Consider the following 25,509-nt stretch of genomic DNA (forward strand, 5'->3'; position numbering starts at 1 on the left):
GCTCCCAGTTCCTCCCTCCATCGTGTAGATTAAACGTACATTTATACTCATTAATGGTAAGAAAATAAATCTGTGGGGGAAATAAATTCCTTACTCTCATACTTCATAGGGACAGTTTGCCTTTTTTCTTTAATTCAAACCCATGTTTTCAAGTTTCTCTATTAACTTCTCCAATACAAATATCTTGGGGATTTTCACCTTCAGGATTTATTCTCCATAAAAAAGAATCACCTATGGCTGCAAAGCACAGCTTTCGCTTGAGATTGTTGTAATTAACAATCTAGGATATTATCTGATAGAAGAAAATAAAATTACAGGAACAAGCAGATACCGGCTAGCCCGGTGAAGGTTTACAGCAAGAATAATTTACTGTCTTACAAGGGGCCTGTATGAAGGGCCAGAATAAATTCATAGCAAAAATCTCTTTCTGGCTTCCCTCTGTCAAACCCCAGTCTAAATTAAGCCAACAGTCTTATGCAACCATACCTTGGAAATGACAGTTTTATCAAATTTTTGCTTTATTGGAATGATGATTTTGTTAACAAAAGAGGTTCGAAGCCATCATTTAAAAATATTTTGGCTGTCTGGCAAGATGCCAGCTGCTTTGTCAGAACAACATGAATCGTGCATCTCAGGTAATAAAGGCATACCTATTTCTCTGTAAGTTACCATTTCTTTCACAGTTATAACATTTAGGTTTGTTAACATTGAATCTAGGTCTTTTTTGAAGTTTATCCTGCACTACAGTATTAAGAGAAATTGCAGAAATATTTTAGAGGTACAAAGTTCTACTTATGTTATTAAGAAACTTAGGACTGTGATTGCTTTGATGCATGCTGGCTGTTTTCCAGAGCTCTATCTGGGTATGACAAGGGTAATTTGCATTACAACAGTATATACGCTACTGCAATAATCAAGAAATATTGAAAAAACTGAATGACAGTATTCCCTCCATGAAGAAATTCAGAACACAGTGACACAAGCAAAAAAAAATTAATAATCTCAATCAAGAAGCACCAATCCCCATTCAGCCACAAGGTACACTGCATGAATTCAACTGTTACTCTGTTCAGAGGACTAACACTGAAAAAATATACAGAATTGTAACGCTGGCGCATTTCATTTTAGTGTTACTAACAGATTCAAGAATCATTTTACAGTCCAATTTCTGTATTTCAAAACCTCTTGTGCCACCTTCTTTCTCCAACAGCATTGAATACATTCACATATTAACACCGTGCCAACAGAAAGACGTGAGAACATTCATAGAAACACATTTCCACACAGGATAGGCATAAAGAAGTCCATAAATGAATTCTCACTTGCAACTGCTCAACCTTTTCTGAAGTCTAAGACTTCAGAAATGGTTGAGGAAACAACCTAACATTACTACTAGAAATTAAACAAGAAAATAAAAAGGACAGAAATTAGCAGGATCCATCTGCAGAGACATCTGTTCCATTTGGAGAGTAAACAAGCTCTTCCCTAACATACATGTAAATACAGCACAGCCTCACTGTTGCGGCATACAAATACAATGAAATCATTAACCTGCTTAAAAAAACCCAAGAAACCATGGCATGAAGTTTACATGAATGTATTTGGAGCTATTTTCTCCATACCTAGGAACAGCAGTGTACAAAAGTGTGATATTATAACCAGGAAAGGTACCACAGTATTTTTTAGAATTGTTGGAAATAAACTGGTGCCAGCCTCTCCACCCTTCCCCGCCTTTGTAAACCTCGTTTCCTCCTGTCCCTCACCCTTGCTGGGTCAGTTGTTCTGTTCACAACTACCTGAACTGCTGCTTTCTAGGCTGCAAAATTGACTGTCTTTGTATCTGAGGCTACAGAACTAGTGGAAAAAGTCAACATTTGGGCAGAGAAACTAGGGAGTCCAACCCTGTGCATTACACAAATACCTTGAAGGTGCAAAGCCCGCAATACCCTGTTAAGAGTTTCCAAATAGGAAGTATTCACTGTGTGTTTTCCCACTCACCTGAGACAAAGATAAGCAGCTACATCAGAGGATGCAGAAAAAGAAATGCTTAAGAACAGCTAAGCACTTAAGCATAGCTTAAAACCATTAGTAAGCAGAGTAGCATCTTTAATTTGGAGCAGTATCATCCGTTACTTGATATACATGTACATAGAAATTACAAGCCATTACCCTGAAGCTGCTGTAATCTAAATATATGTGAATACGCACATATATGTGCAAAAAAGTGACATGTGGAGCAGAAGTTAATCAACTAGGACTTCAATTCATTACTTTATTCTTTTTACATTAAAAAAATTACAATGTAACAAGGGTTTGAAAAGCCAAGTAAACCTGATTTCACACACGCACACACTTGCTAAGTCACAGGGTTCAACTGCTTGACGTGGTATTTTCTGAGTTCCATCAGGATATTTTATTAAACAATATACACATTAAGAGCCTCATGACAAAGCCAGACACATTTTTCCCCCCAATCTTTAAGCTGTGTAACTAAATATGCAAAGATTCTTGTGGAACTTCCAACTTTCCCCTCAGTTACACAGGGCGTAGTGCTGTTCGTAGTTTTGACTGCAATTTCATTGCATGTGTCCACCTAGAAATTGTCCAGTGTTACACATCATCTCCCCCAAGGAAAGTGAACATAATAAAGAGTATTGCACAGTTTTGTTCGCAGGGCCATAGATAATAAATGGATTCCTTAGTAATTTCACTCACCCAATGGTATAAAACCCAGTGAAGCTGGACCGAAGATGCCACAAACACAAAGAAATGGAGAAGCAGGTCACTCAAAAAAGAAAATATAGCTTCTGCAGTACGTAAACTTTAACGCAAGATTCTTCAGCACATTGAACTGCTTGGGGTGGGACAGATCACCAGTGCTACTGGCAAAGCAAAAGCAAGAACAGGACAATTTTAAGGCAAGTCCCAGAACAGGGAGCTATTTACTTTCTAGGCACAATTTCAAGCTATGCATCAAGGCTCCTGCTTTAGCCTTTATATTGTCAGTGATTTATAGAACAGATTAACAATAATACAAAAAATAGTCTCAATGTCATTTTTAAAGAATCCACTTTTAGCTGAATTTCATTACTTGCAGCTTGGATTTCATTACTTGTAGATTTATAAACATTTCTTAGCACTACTACTGTTTGTCAGGCCCACATAAAGCAGTTCTAGATCTATATTGCTCTCATTTCTTTAAAGTAGTTTTGGCTGGAAAACTGTTAAATTCAAAATAATTCCTTCTATTGCAGATCTTTCTACATTTCAGATCTGTTGTACTCGAAAAAGAGGCAACCTCCCTCATTCCTCTGATGTATTTGTTCAAGAGATCATTAAGTTAACAGCTTTCCTTCTATGAAAAGTCTGTACAATAAAAAAAGGGGCAGAGCAAGACCTTACAAAGACAACTGTTTTCAGTTAATTAACTCCAGTCTGCAGTACATTCATTTTAATCTCACACAGGAGGATACAGTCACTGGTCCCTCCTTCCCTGCACAGAGGACGAGACACAATCCTCCAACACCTACACTTAAGTTCCTCTAGAATCAACGCATTAAGAATTGGAGATGCATATCTGGGGGCAGAATATGGCCCACAGCTGTTAGTTAAAAGTGTTGTTTACCAAAGATTGAGAACTTACCTAAATGCCATATGAGATTAATACTGCCAAACACAAGGCATGCTTTTGTGAGCCTGGGAAGACATTTGGCAGGGGTGTAACAGTGCCTCTGATGTGTTATGCTGTTGTGTGCACCAGTCCTTTGAAACACTTGCATTTGAGGAATGTGTGCCTGAAGTGGGACACAAGAGTACAGCTCTGTTTATTAGGACAAGCTGAAATATAAATTAAAAGTGAACAAACCACTATTCCCTGAAAATTGCATTTAGAAGGCTAGGTCTCATTTGAGATCAACTTTCACCATAATGCTCCTCCTGATGATTGACAATGGCACCTAAGTATATACTTTTTATAAAAACACACAGGTAATTCCCCAAACATTTATCAAATAAAAAGGGTTTAACAAAAATGGATAATTAATCTCATAAAATAAATTACAGTAGCATGACAACATTTGGCTTCCTTAGTGTGACCACGTGCTTTTCCTTTGTTATCTTGCTGTTAAGACCATTACAGATCCAGTTCGTGTCTCTGAAAGTTAATGAGATGTCTGTGACGATAAACGTATAAAACTCTGCTTGCTACAAGCAAATGTCTGATATTGGTTTCACCTGGTCACAGATTACATGTAGACAGCCTTCTCTGGCCCCAAATAAATATTACATAGTATTTTTGCAAGTTCCAGCATAATTAGACTCAAACAGAAAACTCGGGTCCTCCTTTCTTTGCTCTCAGTAGAAGTCGCCTGATTCGAAATCCTGCAAAAGGATTGATCCACAGGAGCGACGGCTGACCCCCAAAAACAGATTTCATTCCTTCCCAACGTAGTCTCCGCTCCCATGTTGGCTTTTCACTCTTCAGTCTTTCAATCTCCTGTGTATAAACAGCCATGCAGTGACACACTGTTAAGTCTGAAGTTTAGTCAAGTCTAATAGCAGTTACCAAAACTGATGACTATTTTGCATTCTTTTAATGTACCGCTAGTGAGCCCATTAGCTTCTTATTCTTATTTATTCAGTAAGGAAGAAATAAGGATGGCAAATTTATCCCTGTGGGTACAGGGCAGAAGACTTAGAACATCCAATGCGTACCAGAAGGTTGGTCTACGTCTACCTCTCCCCCCGTCCTGCCCCAAACTAAAAGACAAAATGACCAGAAAAGCTGATGTTAAAGTAGAAGATCTGCACACAATATACCTACACTAGAGGCTGTTTACTCAGTTAATGAAACGAGACAATAAGGCTTCCAAGACAGCTCTGGTACTGTGATTACTGAAGCCAGGCTTGCTCTCCCAAATGCATTATTTTGATGATCATTTTTTGTACTTGCCACTAATGAAGGCTGGACATTTACCAATTGTTTTTCACAGTTACTTTTCAGTACAGTACACTTTTAAACAGCCCCACAGGAGAAAATTCTGAACAGCCACAGGATTCAAGTTCCTTATGTTTCCAGTCAATTATCCATCACAAAACATCCTCTCAAGGCTTAAAGCTGCAGATCTAAGGGCAAGGGAGCCAAACGTCCAAACTCTGGTTATACTCTAAGTATGTCAAAGTAGAGGAAAGTGTGAAGGATTGATACAAGATAGCTACTTTAAGTGTAAACCTGAGAAAAGCAGTCATGTCTCATGAATGTACGTATCATAACGTATCAGGAATGTGTGACAGTTGAGAAGTGCAAGTCCAAGCTGAAGTCAGAAGCTGTCCAATCTTTGTAACTGAAAGCTTAATTATAAAATTTATGTCAGAAAAGCAAATAATGCAAGAACTTAGAAAGCAATCCCCAAGAAAGTATTTCATATTCATTCCTCTAACTGTAGAAAATAAAAATGATGAGCTATTTCAGATTCCTCCAAAATAAGAGCCTCCCCTCATACAAATAAAGCAACTTCTAATCACATCTTCCTAGAGTAATTATTACAGCACATAAAAGTAGAGGTCTTTACCGTTTCATCATTGCATATTGAGTGGATTTGGGTGCCAAACATGACTGCAGTGAACGTGAGAAACAGAAAACCCTCAAGGCACAAGAAGATCATCAGGATCACAGTTACAGGTGGGGAGAAGTCACTGCATTCTGTGAAAATGACAAATGTAATTATAAAAAAATAAAATTAAAAAATCCATAGAGCATGTTCATACTGAGACATCCCTTCGTCAACAAACAGCAATAAAAGCTAAATATCTGACACTTGAAACAACATTTCACAATTTTAATTTCTAGCACTGCAGCAGCTTTGTTTGTTGCCCAAGGAAATAAAGAATTTTAAGGAAGTAACACTGTTGGCTTCCTATAAAGCACATAGTACTGCATGACTGCAATCCTGCCTCAGTATTTCAAAGATATCAAACAAATGTTTGCATGAAACGATTTCAGGACTCGGAACTGCACATATGTAAAGATGACAGCAGCTTGAAGTTTCAAACATGACAAATGCTGTAAGAACCGTCACCACTGTCAGCTCTGATTTGCCAGTTAATCCAGACGTTCCATTTTGCTGTGATTGCTTTTTTTTTTTTGTTAATTCACCACACAAAGTAATCAGGTTCTGACTTACACTTACAATCACATCGCTGGAGATCCTCTGACCAACTGATTAACTCAATTATAGTTAAACAAAGAAGAAATTGAATAGTATACAGGAAGCAGAATGTTTCAAGTCAAAAAAGGACTAAGACTCCATCCATTTAACAGAATATTCAGCAAAAAACCAGTCACATGGATTTTCTGTTGCTTCAGGTACCAGGAAGAACATATGATCAACCATCTTCTGTCAAAAGCACAAGATCAGAATGAGCTCTGGCACACTGGAACATTAAGAAATGTGAGTCAGAGCCCCCAAAAACCAACTGGGACAGTTTAGGAAATTTCTTTTCTACAGGAGCCCCACAGTTGGCTCCAGTAACAGAGTGAGGGAGAAATTTGTTTAGGTTTCAGCTGTAGTTCAGAGAAATGTGGTGGGACACACGAAGCCCAGCTGGCAGCTTCAGGTAACACAGTGCTGAGGTTATTCTAGATACCAGCTATCTGTTTCCTTCCCATTACAGAAGCGATACATGTTTACCACGTGGAAAGGGAGCGAGAATGCCTTTGACAGCCACAGCTCTTACAGTGAATGACTAAAGGAAGGGTGGGGGAAAGGGGGGGGGGGGGGGGGAAGAGAGGATGGCTAAACAGGTATGAAATATTTTCAGGACCTCACTTTAAAAAGACCAAAGTCCTGTAATATTTCATACATGGGACTGAAATGGGTGGAATGCTATGACTTTCCCTTAATATCTACTAGATTAGGAAAATTAAATATTTGCTTACCAGTCCACTGCCCTCGAACACAGGAGAAAAACTGAAACCCACACAGTATGAGCGCATGAGCTGAAATTAGGGCTATATACATCTGGAAATAAGAGAGAGTGATTACTTTTGACTGCTTCCAGGTAGTAAACCAGATGATCCTTTCAGCCAGCCTCCACCACTGCTCAGTGAATACACTTTCCTATTTCAATTTTGAATTCAATACGATAATGTGAAAACAAATTCTAATTAAATTTTAATCTAAAAGTGTAGGCAACAATGAACGTTTAAGGATTAGCTTCCTAAATCACAGTACCATTTCACTAATTGTTACTACATAAAACACAGAAAAATTAAGACTGTTTAAAATGACAGCACTTTACAAGATTAAAATGAGTATGAGTAGAAATATCTTCCTGCTTGGAGACTATCTTGCATAGACGGGAAAAAACACACCACCACCAAACAACTGTGCCCTCAAGCTATTACTCACTACGAAGCACACCCAGAATTGTTATAATCAAGGTAGATTCATACTGAGATCAAGCTGCTCTTGATTTTTGCTTACCGTAAATAGAACAAAAAATCTCTGATTTTTCTCCCCCACGCAATTATTCACCCACGGACAGTGATGATCCATCTTTCGAATACATCGTTTGCAAATACTAAAGGAAAGGAAGACAGGCTTTTGTTAAGAAACAATACTTTGCATTTTAATGTAGAAACAAGGGTATCCAGTGGTCATAAGATGATGTGCAGAAATCTACCTTCTTGAAAAACTGCAAACAGTGGTTTTACTAACATTTTATTTGCTCACTTAAAACTCAGTTTCTGCTTGTCATAAAACTGTGTAGATAAGATACTCTTCATATAAGAAAACCAGTGTTAATATGAGAATCATTGCATATCCAAACACACAATCAAGCGAACCCAATAACTTGACTTAGACACTTGTGGCACTGCATGAGCAAAGCTTGAGTTCTTCTGCATTCAGTATTAAAAAAACCCTTCCTTTCTGGAGGAGCTTTTTTAGATAGTTATTTCAAGTTTACAGACTTTCAAGTTGTACATTTATTTTGAGAATCAGGGAAAAAAAAAAGAAATTTACATCTTCAAGACAGAAATTGCCACTCTTGAGGTTTCAACTGGCCATACAACTCTAAATATATGCAATCAAAATCTCAACTACAGAACAGATTATAATGTCACACCTCACTTCCTCAACATAAAACAAAAATATTGAAACTATAAGCAGCAAACATTCTTTGCCTACTTGTTAATAAATACTTAACCGCTACTGTTCTCTGCTAGTTCTGCAAGTAATTGCTTAGTTTCTGCCCAGTTCTGAGTCAAGGTTATTTCCAGAAAGAAAAGTCAAATATTTCAGTAAGTCTGTTTTACATCTGCTAGGCCATACAGTACCAGAGGGCTCATTTCTCTTATATTCAGGTCCATCTGCAGCCAGACATGAACATTTATACAAGGGAAACAGAACAGCTGCAACATGTGTTGAAGTTCTTCCATAAATCAATATCTTAAGTAATGCTGGTATTTCATTTTCCTAGCTTTGTACTTAAGATAGCCACACAAAGTGTTTCAGATTTTCCTGCAGAACATCCAAAATATTAAGCATTTTCATTTCAGCAACTACAAAGCCAAATAAGCCTAAAAAATGCAGGCACTGTTATTCAAAATCCTTTGTTTTTAACGCATGCTTATTTATGTATGGTATCTATGAGTGCTCCAGTGACAAGCCACAAAGCAAAGCTAGATGACTGTCACTAGAGTGAAGAAAGGGGTGTGCATGTGCGGGAAATCAATGCTCTGAGGCATAAAATGATTTTTAAGTCATCGCATATGCTTGATTATAAGGTAATTCAGCAAGAGGCAGAATATACTCCTGTGCAGGTTATATGAGAAAATCCCAAATCACTCACTGCTCCTCTGAAGCTCCCTTTGCCCTGAGCTATCATAACCGAGCCCTTATGTTCCCCACTGCCTCTTGGTTTATGGACATTAAAGATGATTCATCTTCTGATGCAAATTACTTTTTAAATACTGCCCGTTACACATGAAAATCCCAATACCATAACTAAACACCGCAACCATTCTCTAGTGCAGAAGAAACAGGTTGCATTCAAGAGAAGGCATTCAGAAGGCTCTCCAAAAAATTTTCATCTCACAGCCTGCTGCCTTTAAGTTCAGCCTCTCATTAATTTCCCGAGCTCTGTGGGAAGGTGAGCTAACTCCAGTCACTACACTGGTGCAAGCCTTCTAAGGTAACACAGAAAATACACTGTCACTCTAAAAATAATGTTGATGTGACGTACCGAGTAAAATCATATCCAGATTCAATCAAGCCAAACACTGGAGGATGTGAGGTGGGCAGGACACACTTTTGCTCATTCAGTATTTCTCACAAGCCCACACAGAGCTCTCCAAGACATCAGATGTCTGGAACCCTGCCTTCATTTCTAATCTCACACCATGATTCAATGAACTCGCAGAAAAGCTGAAAACAGTGGTTCTGCCTTCTTCCTACACCCGTCACTTGTATTCTGTTCCTTCCTTTGTCCAAGCACAGATGTTCACGCGGCAAGAGTTTGGGGAAGTCACTCCATTAGCTGCAACCTGGGTCACTTCACTGTGCAGGAACGCTCACGCCTTACACAAGAGGAAGGTGAAATATGGTAGTGAAAACAAGCAGCTGTGGACAAAGGAAGGTCTTCTCCAGCTTGGCACTGCTGCTGAATGCACTCAGGCAACTGCAGGTGCAACGACAGTTTTGAATGCCAAAAATAACATTCAGAAAGACACAGCTGGTGGCTTAAGAGAAATTGGTCGGGATAACAGAAATTCACAGGAAGACTGATGCAAACATCGCAGTGACTTGATTCTGAGTAAGAGTTCCCCACACAAAAACACAGGAGCTCAGAATAGGCTAGAAATAATGACAGCTGTGCTCCTTCAGTGAAAATGAATTAGCATTCACTTAGGATAAGCCTCTTCCTTATGCTGAAAATGTTAACTGCTTAGTAAAATCTCGGTTCAATGTATTTCACTGATGGTAGATATTTAGCTGTAAATAAAGGTTTTTTGTTCTTTTTCCCATCACTAGTGTGTATTATGAAACCATTTTTCTTCCTCAAAAGAACTTCTGCTGCAGTGTTGCACAACAATTTTCAGAACTACATCATAAAAGCTTCTTCTGTTAATAATTTACTACTCAAAACATGCACTGTGGCTTTGAGCGCAACTATTTCCCAACTGGAACCAACTTCAATTTCCATTTTCAAGTCTCTTCTATCAGCAAATTGCCACTTTGACTACTTGGGACTAGACCATGCTTTTAATATCCTTGGAATGGGTTTGTAAGCCAATAAAACGTTGGCAGTATAATCAAACAAACCTTTCTTCTATTCAGTATACTTCTGCAGTGCTACATCTATGGCAAAGAATCAGATTCTGGTAGCTGGTTTCCAGGCCATTTACCTTTCTATGCAGTATGTATTCAACATTCAAGAAATTACAAAAAATCCTTTGTTTTACTTAAGAAAAATTAACAGCAACTATTAGTAGCATGTATTGTATGAGTAACAGAAACAAAGACAATTAAACCACATATCCAACTGCTGAGAAAAACATGACAGCAGGCTTACTGAAGGATAGCACATACGCTTTCAGGCTCTGGTGTTCTCTTTCAGATGTTCTGTGAAGCCAGTTATGCACTGTGCAAGCATTAAAATGCATCCTTTGCCCTTATGTGGAACATTTCACAGTGTATTTTACCAAGGAAAGTAAAACAATTCACAAGATGTGCAAAGCTAGGTGCCTGAGCCAGTGGTTAGTGAAAACAAACCCTCTGAAAGTATCACAGATTTCCTTTGCTGTAGACACTACCTGTTCTTGCTCTGCTTTAACAATAATTGCCACTCAAATTCTTGCTATAAACAATGTGTTAAAGTCCCTACTTAGCTTATTTTTATTCTTCTTCCACAAAGAAATAATTTTTCAGTCACCACCACCTTATGTGGGATCACAGGCTACTGGAACATCCAAAATGACACAGTGCCTGCTGAGGATGATGGCCAAGATACACCCAGCTCTGTACTCTGCTGCACATGGAGCGGCAGCGACTCTAGGCTCTCCAACACTCCAGCTTCATTACTCACATGCACGGTTCAACGTAAGATGCCTTCATTTAGGGTTACTTCCAAATTAGTAAGATCTGTCAGGACCAAACACTTTGCAAAGATACCTGCAAAGTCTCTGTAGGAGCCAGCCTAAATCTCAGATGAGAAAATTAGCAAGACCCAACCTATGCTCAGCAGAGCCTCTCAGGTGTCCCTTTACCACATCCCACCAGCACAACGCCAGGACATCTGAACAGACCGCACAAAGCTGGTTTGGATCCCCAGAGATTAACAGCTTATATTCTGCTGCAAGAAAGCAGCTGCAGTGCTTCCACCCCCAGGCCCACCGAGCAATCGGTACAGCTGGGTTCACGTAACACTCCACCAGAGCTAATAAAGCCAGCCAGAACCAAAGGCATTGCACACGAAGGCAGGCGGGGTATCTGCATCCATGCAAGAGTTAACCTACAACACAGATAAACTGACTGAAGATAAATCTATACTTGACTGTTTAGACATGAAACTTTTCCCTTCACACTCCAGATACAAAATCCCACTCACATCTGAGAGAAGAACACGATTTCAGTGCCAAGGCAGAGTATTTATAATGGCAATAGCTTCTCAGCCATAACTTTCACACAGATAAGCGACATACACTGCGACATTTAATTTAGAAACCTCAAATGTACAGAATCATTTCAGAGTCCTGACAAGACTTCACTCTGTTCTTTTGACGGGCACTAACGCAGAGACTTAAATTTAATACGCCACACAATTCGATACACATCACTCCTCACACCCAGCGAGAGCCACCAGAAACATTTACATATTTATGCAAGTCTTAATTATGCAGGCGTATCTACTTTCACCTCTCACACAATAAACATTACAAATGCATATCCACAGGGCCTGAAAACTCAAAAGATTGAGAATTAATTAAAACTGGATACATTTACTGTCTTTTCCACAGCATGTTAAATTCAAATTATCATCACTTCTGTCCTTATTAAAATGAATCTTCAATTCATTTTAAAGAAGTTAAATTGGTTAAAAGAAGTGCTTTTAACTAATTTTGTATACAACTTTGGGAAAATAATCTGCCAATTCACATATAACTTCAAATGATAGACTATGAAGACAAGGCGACACAAATTAAAGTGATAAAAGTTTAAAACTAATCTGTATTTTCTTAATTTAAGATTACAGGAGTCATTTCTTAAATCAGCTTATACCACAAATTTCCTTGAGATTCTTCCCTTTGACCTGCATTATCAATAGTACAGCACAATAATTAGGATGATGCACAGGAAAAAATACTCACAGATCACAACGTATTTAAGATACCCCAGTATGACTGTTTTTAAAAAAACTCTTGTCTCTTGCTTCTTCCCCCTCGTCCACATTCATTTTTGACGATAGTATATTATGGTTATTATATACTATACTTTGCAATGTAGGAATGTGAATGCTCGCTGGATATCAAAAGACATTTGTGGGAAAAAAATAACACATAAATACCAGGAACATTATTCCAAGACTCAATATGCTTAACTGCTTTAAAGAAAACTATGGCATACCTGCAATGGTGTGCACGTTCAGGTTTGATACTACAGCACTTTGGACATTTGTAGATCACTTCTCCTGGTTTCAGTTGCAAATTATCCATGTATTCTTTAGTGGCATTTCCTTTGGGTACAGCCCCCTGAAATCATGTCAATTAAAGGAGAGAAAGCTTCTTAGACGCTATGAGAGTGTTTAAAAATACATTTTATAGACTTCATACCAGTAATCTCAGAATAACTGCTGAAATAAGTTAATTTACTCAAAACTAGTCCATCATAAGCCAGAATAATTTCCAAATGAATAAAATACTTCTGTTTGACCTCAAATTCAGTTTCAATTCAGCAAGACTCATCTATGGCCAAGTATTAGCATAATTCTGATAGAATCTGCTGTCACTAGCATATATAAAATGAAGACACATCTTTACATGCAGATACAAGCACTACAGGTACAATATTTGCTGAGAAGTTACTCTGAGCAAGCACTACTGAGAGAGACATGCTTTCTTACAGCGGCGTATGTTAATTGTTTTGATGTTCAATTATTAGGCCAAGCCATCCACAAAAGCTAAATCAGCAGCAACTACTTTAAAGGTGTTATTTCAACTCTCTGAACCCAAGATTTAGCCACCCACCCCATATATGCAAGTTTCTGAGAACAGTCATCCTCTTTTCCTTTATACTTAAGCTTTTAGCTTGGACACTATGTCAGCATAAACCACCATCGGCTTCTTTATTCTACATCTACTATCTCCTGCTGCCTTCTGCTACTGTGAAAGTTTGTGTAGCTACATGGTAAAGAGTTGAAGGAACTGATGCAGAAGAAAAATAACCCATCAGAAAAAGAAATTATTTTTTAGTGATTAGTTCTCTGAGCTGTTCACCAGAGCTGCGTTAGCAGCTGTTTCAACACAGTGAGAAGGATAACGAACAGACAGGAATAGTAGTCAGGATTGCTTCTTAACAAAATTAATCTAGAGCCTCGTGAGATTGGAATCTAACTTTGGATTAGTAATAAGAAAATAATGGGAAGTACCACTGTCATCTTGCTTATTTATAGACCTAAAGGCTTATCTATGACAAGTGACTGTGAAATAAGCAGGGATGTCAAATGAAAGTGCAATGGCCTTCCTGTACCAAGTCCTCCAAGCCAGTGCTTACTTCACACAGGGACAGCCTTCTCCAGGTTGGCTTAAACTATCTGCAACATTCTATAATTACTTCTCATTCAGAAAAAGCCCACTGGCAACACCATCACTTTATATAGACATCTTAAGGAAGTTTTTGGGACAGAATTAAGAAACCAGCAGGCACTTCAGATTCAATTGCAAAACACCTCTCTACTTAGGCAGAAATTTTTTGCTGCTTATTGCCTGGAATAACAATCTTGTGTTTGTATTGCCTGAGACACAGCCCCAGATGAACTCTTTGGCTAAGTGGTGTTTCAAACTTGAGCCAGCTGGCCTTTGCAGGGATACAAACTGAAAGAGTTTCTTAAATGCTCATGTTGTATTGCTGAAGTGTTTTTTGCAATATGAATGTTCTCATTGAAGTTAATACTTTTGTATAAGCATGATGAATTAGCTCAGAGAGAAGTCCTAAAGCATAAATTTGTCTTGTTGCAGGTAAATTTATGCCTACAAAACACATCTCACATTCACCTATTCACCTGTCACTAAGGACAATAACTTCAGGCCATGCTTTTATCATTTTGCTGATAAAAATATGCTCTGTTTCAAAAACATCTTTCAGTCTCAGACAGTTCAGTTCCTTTCAATGAAAAATCTATTTTTGTAGTTATAAGACTAAATTTAATTCACATATGTTTTGAGGCAGTTTATTCCTTTTTTCCTTCAATCTTAGTTTCTATCACATGGTCGTGTCTTCCTTTCTGGGAGTCAGCAGTGAAAAAGTGGAGGAAAAAAGGTAGTGATTCATCTAAATTTCTGTCATGTTTTACCCATAAAGAATTACAGAGGTCTAGAAAGAAACAGAGTTTTACCAGGACATATTTTTAAGCAAGCTGTCCTTAAAGCATTAGCTTTCTTAGCTGTCACAGTCTGTAGAAGCCATAACACTTCATCACTGGGTGTGGGCTCAGTAGTAAATCAAAGGCCTAGAAAACCATTAACTACAACACCCTGCTGTTTTTGAACGCTCCCATAACTTCTACATACACTGTCACAGTCTCAAAAATCTGGAGAAAATAGATGTTTTTCCCCTTACTCCTCTCTCCTGAGATTTACTGCCCAAAAAGAGTAATAGATTTTAGTACAAAATAAAGAATTACATCTTTTGAACTCTTGAATTGAAGAGTAAAAGTCCTAAGAAATGAGTACTTTCAAGACTTCTTACACCTACACTGTCCCAACGTGGGTTCAACTTAAATCTCCCTTCCTACTGACTCCAAATACCTAAACACAATAATAATGCATGAATCATATAGGAGAGTAGTTCTTACTTTATGTCAATATGTGACTGAGGTTTTTCAGTATGTCTACCTCTAAAAGTTCTTTCATGTGCCATAATGGACGATACATTTCAAATGATACAAGAGGATGAAGCTACAACTTCTTACGAAGTTTTGGAAATATATCTGATGTAAAAAAGGAAGAAAAATTAGGACAGAAAAGACTGAAGCCTTATTAGCTTCTTCAGAACCTGAGTTAGTATTTTACAAATAAACTGTATTTCTCAGGAGCTTACCTCTCCCTTATAAATTAATTTTATACTGTCTGCTCCTCAAGTCAAAAATTATTTATGGTTTCATTAACAGAACAATAGGAAAAGTACAGATATCATCCCTCCAGCCTATGGGTTTTGAATCTAACACTACTTTTCCTAGCAGGAGAAGACCAATGCCACTTCTCCCCATTTCTCTGCAGATGATGAGCTACATGAGAGAACAATCCAACGTCAAGGAATGATCGCATACTTACTGGATCAGTTAGCATAGTTCTCAGATGCGATGACAAAGCTAGTACTGCCAAGCAGTTAAAGAGAACACCGTTGATCACAGAGTACCAAAAGTCTTTGGAAGGCAGCAACATGACAAAAGTCACTACGAAGTCTGCATAGACAACCAGAAGCCATGTCATTATAGCACAGACCATACCACAGCCATCTCGGATGAACCAAACCCTCTCTGCCATGTCGGCCTCTGAGGAAGAGGAATCGTAGCTGTCATTTTCAGCAAGCAGCGGGTGGTGCTCAACATCACGAAATCTGTGCCCTGATGACTGCATGGTTTTCTGGCCTTGCCCTGCAGGAAGCAAAGATACCGTTATTATGCATGAGGAAGTTGGAAATACAGGTGGCTCTCATTTTTTATTTCTGTAAGATAAAACATATCCAAGTTCAAAACAGATTACTGAGAAAAAACCAGAATGGAAATAAAGCTGTTCTAGTACATTGTTCTCAACAAAAAACAGAGCAAGTTAGAAAGCAGCCAAATTTCTTGACAAAAGTGCTATTGTGTTGAAAAAAATCAAACCTGTTATAAAGATATATTGGATAACTTACAAAATGGTCTCAGATCAGACCGAACTTAAGGGAAACAACTGGTAGTGGTTAAATTAGCATGGCAATGGATTACACGAACCAGACTTTCAAAGAACACATTAATTAATTCAATTTAATGAAAACTCTTTTAGGGCTTTGTTGTTGTTCCAATGTGGAACAAAAACAAGACTTGAAACCTTAATAGTTTTCATAAAAACAGAATTATTTTCCAGACATCTCTAACAAGCAAAGATACGGAAAGGCAGAACTGAAGTGCTATCAACAAACAGGAGACAAATTAAAGCTTAAACATTATGCATGAAGAATAGCCTGCCATTTTAAAAGTATACTGTGTCCTAAAAGTCATATTGATTCATGCTATAAAAGGCCATGTCTGAGAAACTTGAAAGCATTACATTGATTGATGACAGGCTTGCAGAAGTCTCTGTTTCCCCCCCCTTATTAATGGTAGCCTATATATGGCTGGTAGGAATTACTGCACTTCAGTTTACATCCCAAGACCTTGAATATAGGATCACTTTGTTAGTCTACAATGGTCAAAGTGACCATTACCAGGTAGAGACTCATATTTGAGTTAGTCTTCAGATTAAGCATTTTTAAATTGAAATGTTTTTAAACCCTTAAAAAAAACCTCTCAGTCCTATCTACCAGTAATCAATTCAGAAAAACACATTCTGCCCAGTAAGTCTTTCTGATCCGTAAGTCTTAATGGCAGAACTGGGAAGGAATAATCCAAGAGATTAGAAATGAAAGCAGACTGCAGTGCAGAGATCCCAGAGCGACAGTTAAAATAGCTAGCTGAGACAGTCACAGGAGACGGTTTAAGTGTGGGTGACATTCTCTGGTTGTGAAACAAAACAAACTGCAATACAGCTCTGGTGCTTGGATCTAGTTGCTAACAATGCGCAATTTCTTGTAGTTACGCTGTGTTTTCTGCCCACACATTAGGGGTTTTTGGTTTGGTATTTTTTACACAAAAGTCACCTTTCTTACCAGAATGCGGCTCTTAAGCCGTGTGGATGAGGGTAGCCACATGCTAGAAAAATACCTTAAAAAAGAATAAAATACATCTCCCTTAAAAGCAATTCAAACTTAACCTGGGTAAGTAAGGCTTACTAAGCTCTTTTCAGCTACCTGAAGTTATTCTGATCTTTCTAAATGTTTACTGTTAAAATTACAATCTATGCCAATTAATTTCAGTAGCATGTTGGGACACCAACCACTCCTTGTGGTCAATACTTGTAAAAGAAAAGCCAAGTTTCATGAAGACTGCATAATTAGCAGCTGGAACATGAAGATAACTAGGCAAACCAGCTATTATTTCATCAAAAATGGGCATATAAAACTTCTAAAAAACGTTCTTTTCTAACGTTTCTCTTTCAAAAAAAGAGCCACAAAAAAGTACGTACATAAACTTTCAACTAAGTCTTGAAGCGTATGAAAAGCTGACAGTCAAGCAAAGTTATCACAGACACAAAATACCCAACAAATGCTCTAAAGAGCCAAACTTCTAATAAAAGGCTAAGTGACAGTACTGCAGAAACAGTCAAATACAGTGCATTCACATGTTAGTATTTTGTCAAAATACTTTTTCATTGGCAAATTCTGGTTTTCTTAACTCAAATTTAGTATAAATTCAATCAAGTTTGCAATGGCAAAAGTAGTAGCGTTTTTCTATTTTTTTAGTATTCTTTTTTGCCTCCAAATTTATCTTTTTGTTTAATAAATCAATAAATAGTAATTTGGAACAATTTTTTCCTTTTTTTTTTTTTTTAACCAAAGGACTGTTTAGAAACACCCCCTCCTTCAAAACCTCCTGCAGCACAGATGTTTTGAAGTGTCTGAGAGGAACCAATGAACCAAAACCAACCTCCCAATTCTGAAGATTCCTACACCACAGAAATTTAGAATTCCATACAGCTAGGAAACAATACATCAGAGGAAGAAATGTGCAATTATTTTTCAATCAAGGCAAGTTTTCAGCTGCGCAAATCAGCAAGTTATCTTAAAGCAGAACAGACATCAAGATTCTGAAAAAAAATAAATCAATATTTGTGTATATCATGACAAACAACTCCTTCAGCATGCAAATAAAACGGCACAAAATTACCCATTTAGTTTAACTGTATTAAAGACAAGCAAGACATTTTTTAGCACTACAGAAAAAAACACATACCTCACAAATGTTTTGTATGTTATTCTGACATCGTGTCCTTCCTTTTGGCTATCCTAGGCTATTCACATAGTCATATCTGATGTAATCTGAAAAGAGATCATCAAACTCATTAGTAAAAGCACTCTTGCTTCATCAGGAAAATAATGTTAAGCGCAACTAATAGGATAGCAGTACTTTGAAACATGCTGCATATACTTACAGCAAGCAAGCTTCTGACCAAGAGGAAAAAAACTTTTAGATTAAGCTATCATAAAGAACAAACTAAAAAACAGTGTTTCGAGTAACATTTGCCTTGTTAATTTTTTTAAAGATTAGGTGGATATCCAGATTTTAGCATTACAAACTAATGTAGTCAGATACCTACTTATTTTCCCATTTGCCACTCCTGTATGACTAAGAGAGAGACTATGCAAAAAACCTAATAATTCTACTTGTCTTCAGAGCTTACAGCAAGTTTTTTGGTAGCAGGTTATTCGTGGGAAACATGCATGCCCACCATTATTTTTACAACTGTGAGATAAGATAGGAAAACAATGTTTTAACTCTAATTATTAGACCAAGCTATGGCAAATCTAAAAATTAAGAAGCTACTCATTCCAGAATCTGTATGTAAAAGAAAATGGCTCACAACTATGCCAAAGGGAATATGCACTTAGAAAGTTCTCCTTGCTAGAATTCCACCATACAGACAAATAATTACCATACGACTTAACAACATACAAGTTAGTATAAGGACTGAAGAATCACATTCCTTCCCTTTTACAAGTAATACTCAAATCCAGCACAGACTGTGCAAAGTATGAGAGCACTGGGAGTTTTAAGAGTGTAGAAGGTTACCTTTTCCATAACGAAAGAAGAGGAGGAACAACACATTTTATTTGGAAAAGCTCATACTTTTCAAAGCTTGAAAATTTCAGCAGCTTAATTTTGGAAAGCACCTTATGGCATTTGGAGCAGGACTGCAGCACAAAACCTTGAGTTAGATGTCTATTTGGGGAAGAGAACAGAAGAGGTGTGTGCCCGAATTTCTGACTGGAAAAGCTAGTGACCACATGCATGCTGCACAGACACCGCTGCTGTGCTGGTTTCTGGCAAATTAACTCGGGACCCCTGTTCTGTGCAACAACATTGACTGCCGCTGCCATTCTCCCACCCAGTGCTCCTGCTGCAAACTGTAACATCTGCCTGGCAATTAAATCCCCAACGCGTAATCAAGGAAGATTTTTTTTGTCACTTTGTTTTATATAGTACAGGATAAAATTAACAGCTTGGAGTAGGAATTTCGAATTTATGTCTGATGAAAGTTGGCTTAAGAAGTACCTAGGTTTATTTCTTCAGTTGCCTTATTTTCTAGTATTTAAAATAACAAGGTTTGTGACATGGAAGCTTTACCCTTTAATTCACAAGGTTAATTTAAATTAAAGTATTTTGAGAGTAATGCAAGGATTCTGACATTTAACAGCTATAGAAAATATGCAGCCACTTACTTCTACAAAAAAGCTTCTGAAACTAGCTTGATACAAAAAAACATTCCAAATACAACATTACCGATGGAGCTCTTCAGTACACATTTTCAATTTTTCCCAATTCAAGGGGAATTATACCAATGTAGACTTCCTCTGAAAATGAGAAGCCTCTTGTCTTATTTAAACAAACTCATATATTCTATTGCAAGCCTAAAAGGTAATGCAAATGTTTATTTATGCACACATAACTGCCTGAAGCTACTGATAGCTTTCAGTTTTGCTTTATAATAAGTTTTTACACTTTTGTTAAACAAGTTTTCATAATATTGTGAAATCCACAATCATTAAGTTGTCATTGACATGGCATTTTGTGAAAGCTAAGTAGGAACACATAAAAAGACGACAGGTTGAGTGTATCACATTAATTTGCGATGTCACCCACACTCATTCTCCGAGTCGAAGATGACAAGCAACAGAAGACACGCTAAGCCTCTGCAGGTGAAATATTAAAGTCAGAGTAATCATTAAAAATTCTTAACAGACAATTCATTGACAAGAGAAAGACATCATTTGTTCCATCAGTTCCCTAATCCTAAATGCAATTCTGTGCAAAATTTCAGTGTTTACTGTAGCCTCATCAGTTATTTGTTTACATGGAAGTGCCACCACAGTTAAGCTTTTGCAAAAATAATACATTTAGTCATTCTCATGCGATTTCTCCCTCCCCTGCTCCTGTATGCTGCCTACACCATTACCTCCCACCTTGGTCCCCTTCAAAGGGAAGAGGATCAATGTTTGAAAAGCACTTAGACTTTATGAAGAGCTAAGCATCCCCACTGAGATGCTCACAGCTTTACACTAGACTATCAGTTTATTCACTTCAATGCGTGTCCTAACCAAATTTACATTGAGTCTTTGTTGTACACTTAAAGTACAAACCTCCAGGACAAAGCATGACACTTCAACCTCTAACATGCCAAGCAATAGTTTTTATTCTGATCTTGAGCTTTGATTTCGAGATAAATCTTTATCTAGCACTGGAGGATAACATGAAATTATTCAATGTTTCATGGAAAATGTCATCTGTTTGCACAGGTGATTATATTTAACCTAAACGGATGCCATTCCACTCTCAGGTGTTACTTGAAATTCTGAGGCTGAGAATACCTCATCTGACCTGCACCTCATTGCTAACAAAATGTAGGCCCAAAATTCAGATATATTATTGGAATAAAAAAAAAAAACACTTTTGATGAAGCTACATTACAAACTCATGATCACTGAAAGATGGTCTTGTAAAATGGCTGTGCCTAAGATGTTTTTAGTTTTACACTGGGGCTAAAGAAGATCCACTGGAACAGCAAATATCCCTTCTCTAAGTTTATTGGAAGAAGGTTACAAAGGGCATTAGCAAGATGAATGATCCAATGCAACTGCTGTATCATGAGGCCCCTGCGCTGTCAGTTAAACAAAAAGGGCACTGCAGGGTTAAGCACAGTCTGTTTCCCTGCTATTTTTTGAGGAAGAAAGGAAAAACATTGTTGTAGGAAAAAAATTTTATTTTTATTGTTTTTTTTTTAACAGATATACAGATAAGAATTTATATACAGGTTAAAAATTCATCAGTTGTCAAAGCCTGAACCTTTTTTGGTGGCTTTTTCCTCCAAGTTATACAAGGGAAAAGTTCCTAAGATTCCTCATATTTCAGTTACAAGGCAGTAAAGAAAATGCCTTTATTTCAACATTTCTGATTGCGTACTGATAAGCCAATAGTTGTAGAGGCACTAACAGATATTGCACACTAGAATAATAATCCCACAGTGTCTACATACGGTGGATTTAAATCCCACCTAGAAAGCACAGCATTGATGGCAAATCAAAGTCACAGAACTGTAGTCTCATTAAAAGACTGTATAGTACATTAAAAGACTGCAAAGTGTAAAATGCAAAAATTTTAAGTAAACCAAATAGGCACACCTACTATTGCATCCAATTCCATGGGCAATTTGGACCATTCATTGCTGACAGAAGAATATCCATCAGGTAATGTCTAGACATAATCACACCTAATTTAGGTGAGTAACCTACTTTTTATTACAGATACATGCAATCCAAACTGCAAAGCCACTAAGTGACTGTGGCTTATTTTGACGACTTCTCAGTGGCTGGTCTAGCAAACGGCCTCAAAGCAAACAAATAAAACTACTCCAATAACTACATCAACCAGTGACTGCACTGAAAACCCTTTAGCTCAGCCCCAGCAACAGCTGAGCTCTGTACAAGGAAACTCTGCTAGGTACGAGGGATTCAGGGTTGAACTTTCTCAGCAGCTGTAACCCGTGTAAGAACTGCAAGAGTAGCAGGTATTCAGAAGAACCTGTCCATCAGCTACAACCCCAATTTAGTCCTGACAGACTCAACTGTTGCCATCTGTAATTACAAAGAGAAATGCCCGATTTCAACAATCTGGGACATAGGTAACAGTCCACACAACTCTGGAAAAAAGCAGCTGAAATAGCTTGTGATGGCAACCCATGATACAACCCCAAAGCGTTATTATCAACTCATCCCCAAATCTATCCCATACGCTCAGTGACATAGCTCATCATCTCTCTAAATCCTTGTTGCTTTTCGTTTAACTTAATATATTTTGTACCGTATTTGTCTCATGAATTTCCTCTTTATGCCTTGTAGCCCTTCTGAGCCATATCTGCTCTACTGCAGGCACACAGTGACACTTTACAGTGGAAACAGGTAACTACTGTGATGCTGTTTACATACAGACACCTGGCAACAAATTCAATAGACAATCTTCAGTAAGTACGTATTTAGCAGAGTCATGTTTTAAGCTATTGTAATGATTCTCCTTATGCCAGTCTCTTACTGAACAAGAAGTGCCAGACCATAGGATGACAAAGGTGGTGTTTCTTTTCAACTCTGAAAAGCTTCTTCTAAATAATCTCAGAAAAAGAGTATATAGAAAAAGTACTTAAGCAAAAGTATGGATATCTTACTGGGAGGCTCATCATCTAATTACTTACACCTTTAGGCTGGTAGCATCTTTATAAATATCCTCAAAACCCAGCAATGAGAATTCAGCGTAAAACAAGTTATGCACAATGAAAGAAAAAAACTATACATGTCTTCAGAACACATATTTATAAAATGCATTAAAAAGCTTTGCTATCAGCAATAAACCCAATAGATCTGTGATACCAAGTCACTTTTCCATAAGCATGAAAATAACATCCAAGACATTCAGCAGGGTATCTTTTCAACAACAGATTTTTCCCCCCACAGATCCGGAAGTCAAAGCAAATGTATTTCATGAGGCTCTGATGCCCAGCAAAGAAACACACTATCTGATACATAGGATAGAACTCTTCTGGATTAAAGAACAACCTTCACCTGAGGGAAGCACACGAACACAATCTACGTGAGAAATGGCTGGGCTTTGTACCTTACCTATTTTGGAATGGGACCAAAAACTCAAATTTGGATTAGAGTCCAGAATGCTAGGTGCTTAAACAAGTATCAGTATTGTTATGTGGAAACTAGAAGTTTTACTCCTTTGCCAATGGCAACTGGATGCATCACATTCTATTTAGAGTACAATTTTTAATTCTAATCTTTGCATTTATCAATACTATATCCTCATACCCAACTGCGGACAGCTTGGGTATCATATTTACCGATTGCACTGCGGTATCAGACTGGCAAGCACATTATTCTGTCAGTTATTATACCCATATGCACATATGATTCTTCCTTCCAGGTTCTAAAAAGTAATGCCATAGATCAAAGCTGAACTACTTTCACTAGCAATTTTCAATATCAACTAAAGAAGTGTTAAAGCCCTTGTTTCAATTGTTCCTCATATCAGACACATATAAAGCCTCACATTTCCTCTATATTCTTCTTCTTCTTCAGCCTTTCGACTACTGCAGAATTCTATGAATTTACCTTCCTTAAGAGTTCTATGTCTTCATAAAAGCCATAAAAAAGAAATCCATCAGATATATATCTCTGACAAAATATACCATGTTTGAGCAAAACTAAGGAAGTTTCAGAGAGATAAAAAAGTATTATCAGTTTCTTTTAGCCACAGAGCTTTCAGCTATTTACCTCTAATCTAAAACCACTAAAATTTTACATCAGTTTCATCTACTAATGAATCAGCACAGCTCTACTTTATCTGTAAATTTTCAGTCAGCCAGCATCCACTTCAACAGATCTAATTTAAGTCTGTTAATGTGAACAGTCACAGTGACTTCAACCTAATTATGTCTTCAGCAAAGCAAACAGTTACATCACCGTAATTCAGCATCCTGATACTATTATACAACTGTATATGTAGGATAGAAAATAGCCAGTGATTTCCCACTCCTGTTTTTGACAGCACAGATCACACACGTGATTCCCTCTCATTTTTCAGAGTGGGAACTATGTGCATTCCCACTTCCTGCAAGCGCTGTTCTTCCCTCCTGGAAATCAGGAAGACTAGCACCACATAAATCAGCAAAACTCCCTGCAGCAAGGGCTAGGACACTACTGAAGAGCATAGCGTGTCAAATGGCTGCTGTTCCCTCCCTGTCAGCTTCCCCCGGCGGCAGCTGAGATTCGACAACACACCTGGGCTGGGGCACAGGGGCACTTCCATGCACATGTTTCCATGGCTTCTGACAGATGATTTTTGTGGCTTTTTAAATAACCCGAAAAGAGACAGGAGCACAGCCAAGACCTAGGAACTCAAACCAAACACCGGCAGGGACGGAGACCGACGGGGCGCCCGGCCCTCAGCCCGACCTGCCCCGGGAGAAGAGGCTGGTCCCCGCTAACCTTCCCCGTTCGTCCTTCGTCGGGGCTTCACCGGGCCACCACGCTCCTTCCCCACGGCGCCGGGCCTCCGCGAGGGCCGGGGGGAGTGCAGGGAAGGCCCGCGGCGGCCAGGCCCGGGGAAGCGGCGGTGGGCGCTCAGAGAGGAACCGGCTCCGTGAGGGGAAAGTGGCCCGGGGAGGGAATGGGAATGGATTTACCTCAGCGGCGGCGGCCCCGCTGCCCTCAGAGCTGCGGCTGGCGCCGTGCCGGCGACGCGGTGGGGCGAGCCGGGGCCGAGCCCCCGCCGCTGGACCGCCGTCGCCGCCACCGTGCCCGTCGCCGGGCGCTCCGCGGAGCCGAGGACTCCCGGAAGCGGGAAGGGCAGCGCCGCAGGAGGCGGAAGCCGGGCGACCCGCACTGCGCAGGCGCCGCGCCGGGCGAGGCTGGCCCCTGGGCGTGCTGCGCAGGCGCCCACGAACGGGGGCGGGGGGGGCACAGCCCGCTGTGCGCATGCGCGCCCTGAGCGGGACGTCCTTGGCGCCGACTGTCCGGCCGGGGCTGCGGTCCGGCGGTGCGCATGCGTGCTGGGCACTGTGCAGCGCCGAGCACCGCCTCGCCTGAGGGCCCGAGGCGGGCGCTCGCATGCACCCGGTATCCATACCCCCTCCGGCCGCTGCAGGTAGACGTTTTTCCTCTCATATTTTAAAAGAATCATGATTTAAGGATAAAATCGGATTCGTAGGCTCCTGAGGTGACGCCTCGGTCACAGGCGATGGCAGAGTGAAGATACGGGGCCTGCTGAGAGGGCGGCCTCTGCCCCACGCTCCCCAGGCAGCGCCCGGGCCGTTAGGCAGGGCACAGCCCCGGGCCTGCCCGAAGCCATTGCGGCCCTGCTGCCCTGGGCGGGCGGACGCCC

At 39.1% G+C, this 25,509-nt stretch overlaps 1 protein-coding gene across 1 annotated transcript; it reads right to left on the reverse strand.

Moving 5' to 3' along the window:
- Nucleotides 1-4,318: 4,318 nt before the first annotated feature.
- Nucleotides 4,319-15,856, reverse strand: ZDHHC7 (zDHHC palmitoyltransferase 7; the record flags this gene model as incomplete). The annotated part of the gene is made up of 6 exons (XM_082005689.1): nucleotides 4,319-4,495; nucleotides 5,571-5,701; nucleotides 6,938-7,019; nucleotides 7,485-7,581; nucleotides 12,627-12,751; nucleotides 15,551-15,856. The coding sequence occupies 6 exons, from the start codon at nucleotides 15,854-15,856 to the stop codon at nucleotides 4,319-4,321; spliced, it is 918 nt and encodes a 305-aa protein (XP_081861815.1).
- Between the last annotated feature and the right edge of the window lie 9,653 nt (nucleotides 15,857-25,509).

Source organism: Phaethon aethereus, assembly GCF_964289735.1.
Source record: "Phaethon aethereus genome assembly, chromosome: 13".
Classification (NCBI taxonomy): Eukaryota; Metazoa; Chordata; class Aves; order Phaethontiformes; family Phaethontidae; genus Phaethon; species Phaethon aethereus.